Genomic DNA, 17,892 nt, shown 5'->3' with positions numbered 1-17,892 from the left:
ATTTTTATTCCTCAGTAAAATGACAGGTTTGTAAACCCACGCAAACCCCTGCCAAAGGACTTTGAATGAGGGTCGGTCAATAGGATGGCTCCGAGGACCCGGCTTTATAAATAACACCATTATATAAAGCCAAATGATGAATCATGATGACCACGCTAATATGACGTGCATTTTTAGATAAGCCTCGGATGCTTTGGGAATCCGTGATGTTCTCCTGTCTAATGCTGTTAGTTCCGGAGAGAGCACGCGAGAGGCATGGAGCGCCCAAATCCTGGCTCACTTTAGTGCTTGTACCATTAAGACCCAATTAGGGAGCTTCCATTGGCTGTTTGGAGGAAACAAAGGCCAAGCGGTAGAGCCGCTGCATTTCTACCGTCACCAATCAAAACAGGAGGCTGGCAGCCTGCCAACGCTCCACTCATCTCCTCACTCTCTCGGTTTCTCTCTGCATCCAAAGATTTTGGCAGCCGCTCTTTATCTTCATTTATGGGCTCCACAATCTACAAACACGTTTGAGGGCGAGCACATATATACACAAACACATTGAGGACAAATATGCACTGGGGTGGAAATTGATATTGTAAAGGGGAGTTGTGATGATATCAAGTTTTAGTAGTTGATACCAATTCCAGTAATATTTGGACAAATGTTAAATACCAGTTCGGATACAGTTACATTGTTCGCGTGAACATTTGCGATTGGCCACCAATCGCAGTATATGACTTTCATCTGTGGAACACAAAAGAAGATATTTTGAGAAATGTCTCAGTGGTTTTGTTCATACAATGGAAGTCAATGGGGGCAAGTGTTGTTTGGTTACCAACGTTCTTCAAAATATCTTGTTTTGTGTTATGCAGAGGAAAGAAAATCAGGTTTGGGATGACATGAGGGTGAGTAAATATCGAAAGAGTTTTACTTTTTGGGAGAACTATCCTTGATCACATCCTTGAACTTCACAAACATCTATAGACTATGTATTGTGATTATATAGAGCAGCTTGGTGGCAAGATGTTTCATAGCTTTTATTGTATGACTGAACCATGACTGACGTGCTAAACTGAGCTATCAGCATCCAGTATAAGATCTATCCATTTCATAAGGCTAATTTTTATTTTTGGCTATTCTCCTGTTTATGTTCTCCCAATAATGCCTCATCTATCAGGTCTCTGTCTCTGCGGATTACCCCTGTTGCGTCTCTGAAACTCGCTAGCAAATTAACCCTTTGAGACGTGCCTGTGTCTATCACATCCCGCTCTGTCAACCCTGCCTCCCTTATCGATTCCCAAGGCTATCATTGGGCGGATGAAGAGAGAGGCAGGAAAAAGCTGAAAGATGGAGCGATAGAGACAGGAGGATCGTGTCCGCTGTGATATCGATCAGATGGTGTAAGACATGAGGATTACAGCTGCTCTCGAAGGTGTGCATGTGGGCAAGCAGAGGTGAGCTAGCGTTGGACGCATTCCGTTTTCCCCACTGATCCATAGGGGGTCACGTAAAATTAGGCCACGTTGAGGTGTGTGCTTGCCACATGCACTGCACGGAATTATGGGTAATAGTTTAGCACCACATAAGAGGCTCATTTTTATCAGCTGATGTAGTTCTACAAGAGCCTCCTTGTTTTAATCTTAGTTTGAAGTTCATTCTGTCTGGCAGAGCTGGATTCGGAGGCATCTCCTCCTTGTCCGGCCTGTCAGAGGCGTTTTCAACCCCTTCCATCTCAGCTGTCTTCCCCCTTACATTCCGTGGATATTGAAGATGACAGTCACGGCCCGGCCCGAGAAGCTGCGGTCGCACGGTGCCTGTCTTAAAAACTTGTTAACATGTCCATGTCACTCAACGCCCTGCTCCAAATCTAGAGGCTCGTGGGAGGAAGAGATGAGATTCCTTCTCGGGTCAGGATACCCTTGTTGGAGTATCCTCCCTTCACCTCCCACTTAAAACATTCAGATAAATTCCTCCCTTGCGTAGCCAAACAACCTTACGGCATCGTTGAGTCTCAATTGCATCTTTCGTCTGTAATTTGAGTTAAAATGGACAAAACAAAAAAGGGAGAGAGCGGTTGAACCTTTGATAGATAAGCATTGTTGGCGATTGCGGTCAATGGCCTCGGGTGGCTTCACTGTTATTTCTGTAGATCTGCAACCAGATGTAGAGTAGGAGGTTGGAGGACAACACTCCAACAGTGTTTGTCATCCAGTTTTATTTGTTTGTGTTATTGTTTATTGTTACCTGCACATACAGTATATGTAACTTTTTCCATGCTGTATAAATGACTGTACCCAGGTTGGATTCATTCATTCAGTGCACACCATTAGCAGTAGTTTGTCCCTGCGACCTTGTCTTTGCCAGCGCTTTTCAAGCTTTGCTAGCGTAAGTGGTATTTCCAGCATCATTGGTTGGCTTGCATTAACTGCCATTACCAGCGTCATTAACTCTGCCAACACAGATAATGTTACCTCATCCAACTGAAAATAACACCTAGTGACAATTACTGAAATTGGTGAGCAACCAACATTCGCTCCCCGAAGATCGCTGCACCCTAAGCAAAACCTGTACTTGAGGCCTACTGTAATTACAGTACCGCAGTACTGCTGCATGGTCGTCCGGGTAACCCAGACGGTCTGTAACCTTCGGGATGCTATTGCCCCCTTTGTGTCCCCCTTCGTTTATCCAATCCCCTTCTGCTTGTTCTATTTCCAGACGCAAATCCTGCCGTCCCCCCGGGTGCTGGAAAGGACACACTCACTTGTGTTGTAGGACACGGCATACAGTGTTAGCAATGCTGAATATCCTTCCCGCTGCCTGGAACGGGTCATCCTTGGCAGCATCGGTGCCCCTTGCTGGGTGAAGGATGAGGGGCACCATAGGACAGCAATGTGGGGCAGTTGGGGGTCATGGCCACTTTTGTCTCCGCTAATGAGTCCAGTCTGTTGGCCAGAGCAGGGAGGACATCTCCCGGGACTCTTGGTGCATTGTACGGTGTTCTTTGTGTCGGTCGAACAGAGATTGCATGTGTAAGGCTTTGTGTGTATGCTCATGCGGCATTTGGTGTTGGCCACAGTGTTTTCGTACAGAGGAGAAAAGAGCTGAGAAGGATTTCCCCTTAGGTCCTCTATATTTCAGAGCGTTCCCTTAGAAGCACAAGCTCAGGGACTTCCCCTGCCATATATCCATACGAGTGGACCTCAGGCTGATTCATTAGCACTGAAAAGACAGAATACGGCTTCTAATGACCCAGAGGAATATTGAGGAATGGACTGGTATTGCAGAAGATTAGGACGAGTGAAAATGCCACACTGCATCGGTGAAACTCTCCCACTCACTAACTACTGTCTCCTTTTTGTCTCCGCAGCCGCTGCAGATTGACGACAACTTCTGCGGCCAGGACTTCAACCAGCCTCTAGGGGGCACCACCACTATTGAGGGGATTCCTTTGTTTTTGGATAAAGATGACGGAATGACATCCGTCACGGCTTATGACTATCGCGGGCACACTGTGGTCTTCACGGGCACCCGGGGCAGCAGGATGAAAAAGGTGAGTTGTACGGTTCTCAAGCTTGGCGTTCGATTGAGTTATGTAATTGCACAAGTTTTTTTGCGGTGAAATGTGGGTGTTCGGGAACGTTTCGGGGTGCTAGTGATGCTTTTGTTGGGTAGTGGAATTAAAAGGGAGAAAATTGGATGCTGTTTTTGAATTGCTCAATTACAACGTTACCACTCATAGTTTATTTTCTTGTGGAAAAATAATTGGTTTACATAATATGAAATACTTGTTACTAAAATACACTGTTACTTTTATATACAGTATGCAGTATCGTGGTTTAGAGTCATTGTTCCAAACGTAGCAAATATTCATTACCATGGTATATGTTAAAGTTGAAATGGCTAGCAATTTTAGTATTTTTGTAGAAAGTGTCTTAGAGACACTTTGTTCACAAGAATTTGACACGATCTAGACCCATTCATACCCGCGTTAGTGCTGAAGTATGCAGTAACCCTGTCTCAGTCCTTGTATATGACCCCTGCCTTACGTCTAAACCACATAGGTTGTATACGGGACGGTTGGGTGGGGGTGGCGAAGGGAGGTGAGCGGATGTCGAGCGCTATCTCATGATCGGAATCACATTTCTCCTCCGCCTTTCTCTTCCTGTAGTGGCCCTGATCCGGACAGCCTGTGTCATTAGACAGAAATCAATGGCCCGTATGGAAATGGAGTATGTGTGTCTGAGCTCCTAATAATGTGAAACCTAAAAGGTGTATGTACATTTGTCGATGGCATAGTTAGACACGCAGGTGATGGCAGGTTAATTATCTTAGGGTCTGATCATGCATACTTCACTACTATATAGTGCTACTGTACATTTGCTTTTATGCATTTGCACTTCAAGATTAAGAATTTTAATTAAATTTGTGATTGAACCTGGTCTGTTAGGTAAGCTGTGTCCGCGCCCTCATGAGGTGAACCGGGCAAGCCAGGCCAGCTCTGGTGCTCGTGTGCGGATCGGTGCCGAGTCTGCCGACAGCGCTGTTTTATTGCAATTCATTTAGTGCTAAAGTGTGGGTCTGGCCCTAATGAAATGTAAAGCTGTAGTCTATTGACGTGGGCTCATTGTAATTCCCCAAGTCTTCCAGTTGCGCTGTGAGGTCTTATTGATTCATCTGTATGAATATATAATCAGGGCCTAAATCTTAGTGGCTGCAGACAGCTGGACGAGTAGGTGTGGGTTTTAATGCAGTTTGTGAAGCGGAGACCCACGGCTGGCTGTTAGGCAGCAATGTGCCAGATTGTTTTCTATGAGTTGTAATGATGTTTTCAAGTAGCGTTTGTCTGCCTCAATTTTTGATCTATGTTTTTTCTCATTCAATCATTTTGTGATGCATTAGTTATTTAATTTAAGTGTGCTGGACAATTCTGAAGATGTTTTATATTTATATTTAATTTTTGTGATTGGGTACAGTGGCATTTTGGAACTCAGGGTCTGATTGGCTGATTTATAAAATGAACATTCCAACGTGTATGTGTAAGAGAAGTGCATTGTGGGTACTTCATTTATTATTCAGGTGGATTATGTAGAGCGAGTTTCTGAAGGCTGTGAGATTTAGAAATGTATGTATGTGTTTATGGGATTTATCGAGTGTCCCTGCTAAAGCACACGGCCCCTGAGGGCTCAGTTCACCGGAGGTCAATGCCAGTGGTTTTACAGAATCCACTTTTGGGGTTGAAGGGAGTGAAAATCTCCATGAAAAGCTTTTCGTGTTGTGGGCATAAATATGCAGGCCTCCTTGACATCACCTGAACTCTCCATTCATACGCATCAACATGACCGACTCTAAATTGAAGTTAACAGCTAAGAAAGATACAAATGTGCGTCAGATGAGACCATATGCTCGCAAGCTGTCCTCTGCTACGTCTTTACATCTGAATCAAAGCTGCGTGATGCGTTCTGCAGTTTTGAATCAGAAGTTCGATAGAACGTTTTCCATGTTAACTAAAGTGTTGTCTTGCTTGTTATTTATTATCTAGTTTTATGAAGCATTTCATATAAATAGTTTAACTTTGTAGGGTTTAGAAAGCCGATGAAATTATACAGTATTTCACCAACCGTTTTCAGTATTAACATAATTTTTTAATCAGTTTTATATTTTAAAAAGCATATGTGCAGAATGTAGCTGAGAGTTTTTGTCTTGCGTACATCTTAATTGTTTTATGCTTTATGACTTTGGTGCGTGGCAACCCCGAGGCTTCGGCCGATGCGTCGACTTCCAATTACGGTGCTTGTGAATATCCAACCCATCACATTTCTTTTACGTCCAATTTTCCGCCTCTTCGGGTCAAATCTGCTCCGATGTGGCGTGCAGGGCCGAGCGAAAATCTCCTTTGGAGACTGAGGGTTGCAGGTCACTTATCATTTAGCACGTTAGCGTGGTTAATTAGCATGTTAGCTCAGCCACACATGTACCCTCCATCTCTGAAATGTCACTTTAATTAAGAAGCATGATCTGATTTGAGGTAATTTGCCGAGCGAATGGTAATTACATATAACATTTGGAAGCAATGAGCAAGAGGAAAGACTGCTGGTGGTGGCGGCAGTGTGTGTGGGGGGTGATGTGCGACAGGAAGTGATTTCTCCTTGTGGAAATCTCGCCTGATTGAGAACGATTAATGATTGACAACATCTTGTAATCCTCTCCAGGAGCAACGGAAGCCGTGATTGGTGGAGGTGATTAGGGAGCGTACGGCGACGAATAGAGCAGATCTTTAGTTTGTTGCATGATCGAAAGGCATATCGGTGTGTGCATTCTGGATCTTACCCTTTGTTGTGCTCTGACTAAGATCCAAAACCGCTCCAAATGCAATTAGAACTTCAATGTTTGCCCTTATCTGAATTCTCTAGCTCTGTTCCAAAACCTGGTGAGCTGCCTACCTGTAGACTACATCTGTTTAATAATAGATGCGGTTTGGACAGGAAGGCTGTTCCAAAAGATGGGTATCATGGGCAAGTTGAGGTAATGTCATTTACAAATGTACTACTTAAAAATGTATATTTAATAATGAAATATATCTGAAAATATAATTAATAAAAATTATAAACTGTTTTAGGCCCGGTTTCACAGACAGGGCTTATTTTAAACAAGGACTAGGTCTTAGATTAATTTTAGAAACATTAGTGTGAATCTTGAGACAAAACAATGGCACTGACAGATTCTAAGATATGTCAGGGCAAGTCATTTTTAGTTAAGACAGCTCAAACACTCATTCTAATCTGGGACTAGCCTTAAACTTTGTCTATGAAACCGCTCCTTAAAGGGACAGTTCACCCAAAAAGGAAAATTCTGTCATAATTTACTCACCCACAGATTGTTACAAACCTATATACATTTCTTTGTTCCGCTAAAAACAAAGGAAGATATATGGAAGAATGTCAATATCCAAACAGATCCATAGTATTTATTTTCCCTACGATGGCAGTAAAGGGGGATCAGATCTGTTTGGTTACTGACATTCTTCCAAATATCTTCCTTTGTGTTTAGCGGGGAAAAAAAGACATTTATACAGGTTTGGAACAACCTAAGAGTGAGTAAATGCTGACAGAATTTCATTTTTGGGTGAACTATCCCTTAAAGTATTATTTTATATAACTTTACAGTAAGGTTGTATTTGTTAACAGTATTAAATGCATTAGCTAACATCAACTAACAATGAACACTGCTTCTACAGCATTTATCAATCTCAGTTCATGCTAATTTCAGCATTTACTAATACATTATTAAAATCAAATGTATATCGTTGTTGTCCTTCCAAAACCTTGGTGTCCAAATTCACTATTTTTCATGAAATGGTATTAACTAACATTTGCAAAGATTAATATATGATGGAAAATTTCATTTAAATAGACTTTTTTCAACCTCTACTTTTGTGTATACTTTTGATACGCTCATTAAAGTATTGTTTACCTAGCAAGCCATTATAACACCATTGAAACCCTTCTATTGATGTGAAAGCCTATGCTGAGTGTTTTAAATCAGTAACAATGTTGCCTTCGAAGGAAGCTGCCTATGTAGGGTTTGAGGTTCACAGAGCTTCCCCCAGCTCTACATGGCCATTTTTGGCGCTGGCAGATGGGTCTGATTGAAAGAGCCCCTGGCTATGAAGCTCATTGGACATCTGTGTGAGAAAAGCACACTTTAAAAACCAGGTGCTTGCAGGTTTTTTCAAAGTCCTGACTTTGCTCAGAAGTGCCCTTGAGAAGCACTTAACCTGGGGAGTCCAGGGGGAAAAATCCGTACCCATGGATGGGGCTAAAATTAGCCCGAAATGGATGCCGGTTGTACACAGACCCGCTTATGATATCGCAAACTGCGAAGAAAAACAAATGCCGATAAGCTGTGGCACACACGGAGGACTAATAAATAAGCTGCGCTTGCATTTACAATTTTCGATAGAAGTTTACGGCTTGCGTTTATGTGTCTTTGCAAAGCGGAGGATGGCAATGCTCGGTTTTCACACATTTTCTGCCTCATTTGTTTAATGTTGCGACTAGGTGGCTTGTGTTCTTTTGACAGCTGTGCATCGAGCAGACGTGACTCCATCCGGCAGCAATGGACACTGTCATATGGAACAGGGGGTCACTGATGTGTGCAGTCCGATTGTGTTCTCTCCGCGTGTGTGTGTCCGATAGTTACCAGATGCCAACGGAGGATGTGACCGGCTACATTCCTGCGATGCTGCTTGCCAGCTTTCGCCACAGCTGCGTAAGGGCAACTGTGCGCAACATCACCTGATGCCAGGGACGGACAGCTGCCCGCCCAACAGCTAACACACAGCATCTGCGGCCGGCCCTGACGTCATCCCAGTCGGCCCTGACGCTGTCTGACAACTGCAGACCCCATAACTCCACCCGCTGCGAAGGGCCGAAGCAGCTGCCCGCTTTCTTTCCCCTCATTGGTGCCATCTGTCAATTCGTCACGACAGAAGCGCCGCTCTCTGACTGCGGTCAGTCACACACGTTACCATCGAACCCTTGATCCCTGGAGTGTGGCCCCGTCCACTTGCCACGCTTGTTGGGGCCGTGTAGCAGTGCAGCAGACCGGCTCGGTACACTCAGCGTACCCGTGGACTAACTTCATGCCAGGACATGTGCTGGGCGTCCTTCAATCACACTGTGAGTCCAGGACACTTTGCACTGGACAGGTGATGGATGAGAAGATGAGCAGAGTTTAGGCATCTAACAAATAATACAAATCAAGAAATATGGAGCTACGAGGTTTCAGAAGGACAGCAGCGATATACTGTGTGCACACAGTATGTTGTTTTCTAAATTCACTATTTGTCTATTAACAGAAACTTTTACTCTTTAATTTGAGAAAAAAGTCTAAACTTTAACTCTAAAATTATACTGGTTTATTTGCCAGATAATTTTTTAGATTTACGTAATTTAAGGACTTTTCTCAGCAAATAGTGATACTGTATTTATCAAATAAAGTTATTAAACTTTTGCATAAGCAATGTTTTCTTAAAGGTTTGTAAAGTATAGCATATAGTATATAATATAATTTCACTATAAATGTATTTGTTAAAATGTAATATACAATATATCAAATATATATTATTATTATACATATAAATACATATTATGAATTATATATAATATTTTAAAAGTATTATACATAAATACATATTATGAATTATATATGATATTTTATAATTATTACAAATATAAATATTGTAAATGTATTATATATATATTGACATGATAAAATGAAGTACTAATTGTTATTTATTATTTAATTGTGTGTATTATATAAATGTATATATATGTATGTGTGTGTGTATATATATATATATATATATATATATATATATACAGACATACATATACTGTACTGTATACAGTACATATATACATACACATATATACTTTATATATATTTATATAAACTGTATGTATCGTTTTATAATATGAAAAAAAATGTTTTGTAACTGCTGATACAACTATTTATGACAACATACAACGATTTAAAGATGTACTATGCATTATTTACAGTAGGTGTTGTTCAAGTTTCAAGTAAAGTGTTACCAGGAAGTGAATAAAAAAATCACATTTGCTCTTTTTAAATCAACATCAAGTCTGGAAAGTTCCTTCACCTTATATCATTGAGTGACCAGCTAAAGCTCTGTCTGCGAGCAGGTCTTGGTGTTCAGGCTGCCAAAGCCTTTGTCACCGGGGCGGCTCTCCCTTGGGCTCCGTTGTTGTGGAAACTGAGTGTGTCATGCATCTAATCTGCATATGTGGTGTGTCTGCCATGGTTTCTTTCGCTCTCTCAGTGTTTATGAACGCACCTCACGCAAGGGTCCTTCCAGCCCTCCAGAATTCTAATGCGCTCCGCTGTTTGTTACGTTTCATGATCAGAAGCGATACGTTTGGCCCCTTCGGGACCTCCTTTCAAGTGCTGTCTCGGTGATGAGACTCGGTAGGAAAGTTCTTCCGTGCAACTTTAAAGATAATGACTTATGAATGCTGACAGACCTTTATTTTCTCCACAGACCTGCTCCAGGTGCTTTTGGGAATGTAGTTACAGGGATCACAAGTGGGTTAGCTAGTCAACGTGTAGTGGCCAGTAGTCTCTTCTTAAAGGTATAGTTCACCCAAAAGTGAAATTTACTCACCCTCAGAACATTTAATGTAGTTTAATGTTTCTTTTGTGGAACACAAAGTCTGATAAATTCCAAGGCTGGTCTTTTTAAAACAACCTGTAAACATCATCTTTTGTGTTTCACTGAAGTATAAAAACAGTATTGGAACCTCATTTACTCACATTGTATGGACAAAACCACTGAGACATTTCTCAAAAGATATTTTGGATTCCACAACAATTTTTTAATTATTTTTTATTACATTACTTTTATTTAAAATGTAAAAATATTTTCTTTTATTTTAGTACATTTTAGAAAATTTTCTTTTCTTTTATACATCTTTTGTGTTTCACAGATGCAAAAAACATCGGATTGGAGCAACATGATGGCGTGTAAATAGTTTGCATTTTTGCGAAACTATCCACAAATCCACATTTGGCTAGTTAATAGTCTTCCCAACACCTGTATACAAAATATTCCACATTCTAAACAAAACCAGCAAGGTCAGGAATTTCCCCCCAGATTTTAAGAGCTTCTCGTCTGACTGTCTTGAATTACGCATCGAGTTGAGTTTTATCATATCAAAGATCTCGCTCTCTTGTGACCACCCTGGCTTGGTTTCTCTCGAAGCCCTTGAGATGGAAATCACTGCGCTGTAAAGGAAGAGCGGGCCAATCCGGTCTGCGACGGGCTATTGGGGGCCTCAGCACTCCCGGACATAGTGATTATCAAGTAGGCATCGAGTCTCTCGAGAGGCCCCTGCAATCAGGACGGAGAGAACCTCTGACACAAACCCACACACGCTCGCCCGCCCGCTTACACACCTGCAGCCCAGACCGACATGCATGCTGAATACCCACTCACAATCTTGAATTAGCGGCTCTTGGCGTGTAAGAGCGAGCCTTTCCATTTGAGTTTCAAAGTCAGTGGGGTGAAGAGGCAGTGGACACACACACATTTCACGCATTTAGATTCAACTGAATTGTAAGTCGGTCATAAAAGGAAGCCTGGGGAGATTGAGGCCACATCTTTTTATTTAAATTTTCATGTAACATTTTTTTTTCTAAAAACTGAGAGAAAAGAAACAATGATGATGATTTGACGGGAAACAGACAAAAGACAAAAAACAGAAGAGAGCGAGAGAAAACATGGCTAGCTCCATCTGTTGACCCTCCCCTTGCCAAGATTCATTATATCTTCATCCGAGCACCCATGATACCCGGATGCTCCTCAGCTCCTGAGTAGTTTGGACCAGAGACTCCTCTCTTCACACGGTCCCCTCTCCTTTCCGGGCTTCAGCTCATTGTTGAGGAACAACGGCTGTGGAAAGCCATGCGACCGAAGTGTAATCTCCCTTGTGCTACACAGCCGTCCCAGCCTTTCATGGTCAGACGTCCCCGTAATTAAAGTATACTGAGTTGGCACGCCTCCTGACAGGCCTCAGAGCAGTGTGTGGACGTGTTTGTATGTGCGCGTGTTTGTGTGTACGGCTCATCCACGTTATCCCCCATCCTCCCCTTCATCTCGGTTCTCTGCCTCCTCCCTCCCATGTGGGCCACCCTGATCTTCTATGGCAGGCTGTGGTGTGTTTGTATGGGTAGTTCGCTGGCTCCAGGCCCTGGAGGAAGGATGGCTGAGGCCCACATTGCTCGTCTGTTTGTGTGGGAGGGGTTGGTGCAGGATGAGGAAGTGCAGGCTGTTTGGGGGATTCTCATTGGCTGGGACTGGGACAGATGTTCTCCTGGCTCTCTGGAACCACTGCAGACAGTAATGATGTGGGTTTTGAGTGGGTTTTCCCCTCCCTACCGCACACACTGATAACTTACAATTTTACAACCCCACTTTTGTGGTAGTGAAAAGGATCATTCACTTCATGTCAACATTTTGTCTGGCTTTTTTTGCAGGGATAAAGGGATAGCTTGGCCAAAAATGAAAGTTCTTTCATCATTTATTCACTCTCATGTCATTACAAACCTGTATTACTTTCTTCTGCAGTATACAAAAGAAGATATTTTGAAGAATGTCGGCAACCAAATAACACTGGGGCCCATTGACTTCCATCGTATGGATACAAAACCTTTGAGACAATTCTCAAAATATCTTAATTTGTCTTCCACAAAAATCTTATTTTTATTTAAAATGTAAAAATATTTTAATTTATTTGAGAACATTTTACTTTATTTTAGAGTATTTATTTTGTTATGTTTTAACCTTCTTTTGTGTTCCACACATTTTTTATTTATTATTATACCTTTTTTTATGTAAACCATATATTATTTTATTTCATTTTACTTTATTTTTAGAAAATTGTCTTACACACTTCTTACAGTGTGTGTTAAATGTCAAAAATATTCATTCATTCATTTTATTTATTATTTATTTTATTTTAGAATATTTTATACAGATTTCCAACAACATAAAGGTTAATGAATGATGACACAAAATTTTTTTTTGGGATAAACTATCTTATTTTAAGAATATTTCAGAAGGCCCCTGTAGATTTTATATGCGTGTATAAACTGAAGTTATAGATTGATCAAGGTCTGTCTGTGGACAGTATAGCTGTTTGAAAATAAAGGGGACCTAGTCCGTGTTGAAGACCATCTGATCAGAGCGTGAGATGTTTTGGCTTTGATATCATACAGGCATCCTTTGTTCTCTAGAATGATCAAGGTCAAAACCAGGCCAAAGATGTGTGTATGTGTGTGTATGTGTCTGAGAAATCATGTAAAATTATAATATGAAACACTTACGTAGATCACATCCCTCCCTGTTAACCGTAAACATCCGTCTCTCGCTCTCTCCACGGACCGAATCTCTAGCTGATCAGAGTTGAACTCATTTTCTTCTCCAGCATGATCATAAACAACACCCCCCCCCCGTCTTCATTCCAATCACATAGAGTCATGCAGTTTTTCCCATTAATCAGCCCTCAGGGTTTGGTGGGGGGGCTATCACATTTGGATCTGAAACTCTTTCACTCGATTCCAACACGGATTACAGAGCATTCATCACAACAAAGTGAATATTGTGAGCGTTGAGTTCTGCACATCTCAGATGACAAAAGTCACGCAGCAACCAACATAGTCGCACACACACACACACACACACACACACACACAGAAGGGCAGGGCGTGACCGAGTGTGATGAGGTTTCATTGCATTAAATGTCATCTTTATGTAACCTCATGCCACAGAGTTAATCACTTTAGTTTATTTCCAGACCCTGTTTGAGCTCCTTCCTGTGATTCGCTGGAATGTTAGTTCTTGGATGTTGTAAGAGGTGGGTGATTGTCTTCATGTGTTGACTCTCTGACCCTTGTGGTCTTTTAGTGTTTTAGAGAATTCGCGTTTCAAAGCACACAGTGTCAACCATACTGGACTTTTATATTGATGCGTTTTTGATTTTTACAGAATATATGCTGTAATTGTGGCGGTGTAGTCCCAGTGCTGTTACAAAACTGTACGTTGGATTGTTATCATCTGTCATTGATATTCTCCATCCTCGTATTTGAACTAGACACGTCCTCGCAATCCTTCCTTCACTTCCTCTTTTTAAAGGCGAATTGTTCGCGGTGCACTCGGGGAGACGTCTTGCATTCGCTTTCCTTTGATGCAAACTGCACACAGGGGTTAATCCAAGCGATTAAAGCAGATTTTCCCGCACTGGAAATGAATAGATAAGAGTTTGAGCTCTGATACATTTGAAAAGAGGGATTAAATGCCTTGCTTAAACACTGGCAGATACATTTGGAGGTTAATTGTTTCCTGATAACATATTTATCCCTCCATTTGTTGGCAGACTGAGCATTCAGGATGAATCTTCGAATGACTTTCTGCGCCGCGTTCTGTTGTTTTTTGTTGTAGATGAAGATTGGAGTTATTGACCAGCGGGTCTGTTGTGCCAGTATCGGATTCGACTTGCCGATTCAAGCCACTTAGTCTGACAAATAAGCCTTTTTGGATGAGCCGACGCTTTGTCCATCCAAAGGGCGTAACGTGAAAATTTGGACCCGTGTCAAATGATGTTCTTCAGGGTGTATGGGTAGTTCGCTGGCTCCAGGCGCTGGAGTAAGCATGGCTGAGGCCCACATTTAGGAGGAACTTCCGCGGCACTTTGCGACAGGTTACACACACGGCAGTGGACAGCGGTTTCGTTTTATGCCAAACAACATGGCTGCAAGCAAGAACGCACATTTTTGGTCAGAACGGGAAACAAGATGCCAACAATTCTAGAAAATAAATGAAACGCCAAAAACTGTATGTGGTACCATGGCGAAGACAAACTGTTTGTTGATGCATGAAATTATGCAGGGAACGTCGAACGGCGTCGCTTAGGTACGTAATGACGTATGCCATTAATCGAACTATGTAGTGTAACATGTAAAACGGGAACATGAAAGGTATATTCTTAAAGCAACACCTTAAACACCTTAATCGTAATATTAGCTTACTCAGAATAAGGCAAATAATTTGATTACTGACGTCCATGTAAACGTGGTCATTGTTCACTCGCTCAGGTTCTTTTGTCTCGATCCTGTGATTTCTAATTCTCCTCTCTGTCGCTTGCGCTCTCTCTCTCTCTTCATTATGAGGCGCTAATTTATTTGGCTTTATTGACCTCAGCGCTGTGTCCTCTTCTCTCAGACACAGAGGGTGGAGAAAAACGACAAGAACAAAATGGCCTCAATGTTGATCGCTGCAATACCACTCTAATCTTTTCCTCAGTCTCAAAGCTCAACAAAATTCACGGTGTGAATCGGTGCCAAAAATGAACCAGAAAAAGCTATGTCGATAGCTCTTCACTGCAAAAAAAATCTTGATCCTGCTCGTTTTCCAGTAAAAATATCGAAACATACTTAAACCAATTGGGAAGCAAAATGAAATAAGGACTTGTTTTTAGAGAACTGTAATAAAATATAGTGAGGTTTATGCATAAAACATCGGTAAGCAAAATAAGCTTGTTTTTGCTTTTTGTTATGTTTTCAAACCCCTTTGGCAAATGTTTTTTTCACTTGTTAAAGGCATTCACCTAAAAACACAAATTTGTTCATCATTTATTCACCCTCATGTCATTCTAAATCTGTTTGACTTTTGCTCTCTTGCAAAACACAAAAGAAACTTTATTGAAAAATGTTGGTAACCAAACAACATTGGCCTGCATGGACTTCCACTGTATGGACACAAAACCACTGAGACATTTCTCAAAATACCTTCTTTGTGTTCCAGTCATATACAAATTTTGAATGACATGAGGGTGAATAAACGATGACAACTATCCTTTTAAGCACATACCTCACAAAATTTTGTTAGATTCCTCTAAATATATCATTTTGCTAGTCAAAGTAAACTTATCTTGTTTTGAAGATATTGTTACTAGAAAACAAGTCTTATAAAGTTTTTTATAAGAAAACGATTTTTTGCAATGTAATTAAGAGTGTCGCAGTGAAAAGAATGATGGGTAACCCATGTTTTCTCTCCCCCGAGGCCATCTGCGTCTGAAGCGGGTGTCATAACCCTCAGAGCTGGCTTGGACTAAGACACCAGCATCCTTTTGCCATAGCTTACCCCTTGCAGGTCTTACCTGCTTGACCCAGTCTCCCCTTGTCTATCTTCCGGCTAGCACCTCTGTCTATCTCTTTCCACGTAGCAGTAAGACATTAGACACTATACACAGAGTGACAGAGAGCAAAGGTTGCTTCTGGATGAATTGGCAAAAAACCTCCTGACAGGATGACAGCGGATGTCGCGGCAGCAGGTGCCCGTCACCTTTTGGCCCGCTCTGGCTGATCCTGCCAGGACCTGTGGCTCTTCCACCTTCCCTATCCCACACCTCCCTAATTGAGACCCCAGCGGTCTCTTGGCTCGCCCTCCTCCGCCAGCCTTTCTGCCCTGCAAGACAGACACGTATCCCAAATGTGTCTAACAGTGCTCATACTGATGGCTTTATTAGCTTCCCAGCCAAACCCTGTAAGATCTCCAAAATGGATGCCAAGAGTCGTGCATCAGTGCTTTGCAGGGACACCCAGGCAAACAAACTTCAAGCCGTACTGATCATATCAGCTGTCGGAAAATGAATTTAGAGAGTGGATTTGATGTTCGGATGGAGTTTTGTGGTTAAACCGATTCAAGGGTGAACACGTTGGTCCACTATAGGGAATGAATGTGAGTATCTTTTTCTCTGTTAAACCCGCAGGCTTCCTGTGCATGGCCTCTTTGTTTAACCTCTTAATTGGATCAAGTCCTGGCTGACAGAAGAGCTCGTTCAATGCACACTGTCACATCTGACACTGAACCCCTACGTGTTTTCTAGGCCCGGCATCAAATCTGAGGATGCCACAACCTGTCAGATCACCCACACCATCTTTTCAACGCCTCCCTCTCGCTCCTTCCCATCACATTAGGATCATCTCACCGTCCTTCACTGGCTGTTTATAGGAGGCTTTCAAAATGATTATTGGTTGCTTTTCTTTATTTCGTGTGTTATGTGTTACTTAAAGTTGCTTATTTGGGTTAAATAGTGTTGTGTATATAGTACGGTGAGTAATGCCAAAACAGCTTTTATTAGGGTACAGATATGACTGTATTTTTCATCTTGTGTAAATCTACAGCATTTGAAAGCCACTTGTTTAAAGCCAGATTCATTTCTTTAAGTGTAATACATTTTTAAAGTGAAAAATTAGTTATTGCAGCTTTAATGTAAAAGCTACTTATGATCTGACAGGCGCCAGCAGAGGAAATTAACCTTGGATCTTAAAAGGATGCTTTGGGTTGTTGGCTGAAGTGTTAATCACTGTTCCCAGGTACCATTAATATAACTTCTCGGCCAGTTCTGCAATAACTATCATTTCTCTCTCTCGCGCTCTCTCTTTCTCTCTCTCTCTGTAACAATAATTTTGTCACATCTGTCTCTACTTTCTATATCTGTCTCTCTATCTTTTTGTGTCTGTCTGTCTGATCTACCTCTCCATATTTCTCTGTCTGTCTGTCTGTCTGTCTGTCTGTCTGTCTGTCTGTCTGTCTGTCTGTCTGTCTGTCTGTCTTTCTAGCCATCTTTCTATGTCTGTCTGTCTGTCTGTCTGTCTATCGGTCTCTCTATCTTTCATTGTCTGTCTTTCTATCTATCTATCCATCTTTCTTTATATGTCTATCTATCTGTCTCTCTCTCTTTCTTTCTATGTCTTTCTGTCTCGGTCTGTCTCTCTATCTGTCTATGTTTAAAAATGTATTTTGTTTATAATTTATGTTTACCTCTGAATTTTGAATAAGTGTCTCTCGCTCTCTGTCTCTTTCAGTCTCTCTGTGTAATTCTGTATGTACAGTACGTTTTTCTTTGTTATAATTCTCGGTGACAGATGCATTGACAGCATAATTCCTCTATCCATAATTCCTAAATTCTCGTTTGGCTCGTGCGTTTAGCACACACACTCTTTGTACACACCCTGCGGTATGCCTCTAAGGTACAGATTCCCAATCTCAGTTTTACTCCAAGCCGAAAGCTGTCAGGAGAGCGAAATGAAAAGACGAGGAAAGATCAAATTATCGTCTGCTATTAATTATAGCGAGTAGACAGGCACAATAAAAGTGATAAATGTCTCTTTATCTTCATCTTAGCGGCACTGGAATAGAAGCAATGTGTTCGCTTCTCCATTGTGTTCTTTGGAAAGCATGTTTAGTGCTCTGACTGAGTAAATGAACAGGGTTTATCGGATTAGGCATCGCTCTGATATAAATACTGTTATTTTATTTTTCGCTCG

The 17,892-nt window shown here is 41.6% G+C and overlaps 1 protein-coding gene across 2 annotated transcripts in view; it reads left to right on the top strand.

Annotated features, from left to right (window-relative positions):
• plxna1a (plexin A1a) overlaps positions 1-17,892 on the top strand; it is a 181,745-nt gene that overhangs the window by 36,714 nt on the left and 127,139 nt on the right. For both annotated transcript variants that reach the window (XM_057363321.1, XM_057363320.1), the window contains exon 3: positions 3,353-3,535. In XM_057363321.1, the coding sequence (XP_057219304.1) occupies positions 3,353-3,535 (183 nt within the window). The remainder of the gene's footprint in view (positions 1-3,352; positions 3,536-17,892) is intronic.

Source organism: Triplophysa rosa, linkage group LG21, assembly GCF_024868665.1.
Source record: "Triplophysa rosa linkage group LG21, Trosa_1v2, whole genome shotgun sequence".
Classification (NCBI taxonomy): domain Eukaryota; kingdom Metazoa; phylum Chordata; class Actinopteri; order Cypriniformes; family Nemacheilidae; genus Triplophysa; species Triplophysa rosa.
Note: the sequence above shows the minus strand (reverse complement) of the source record. Positions and strands in the feature narration are given on the sequence as shown.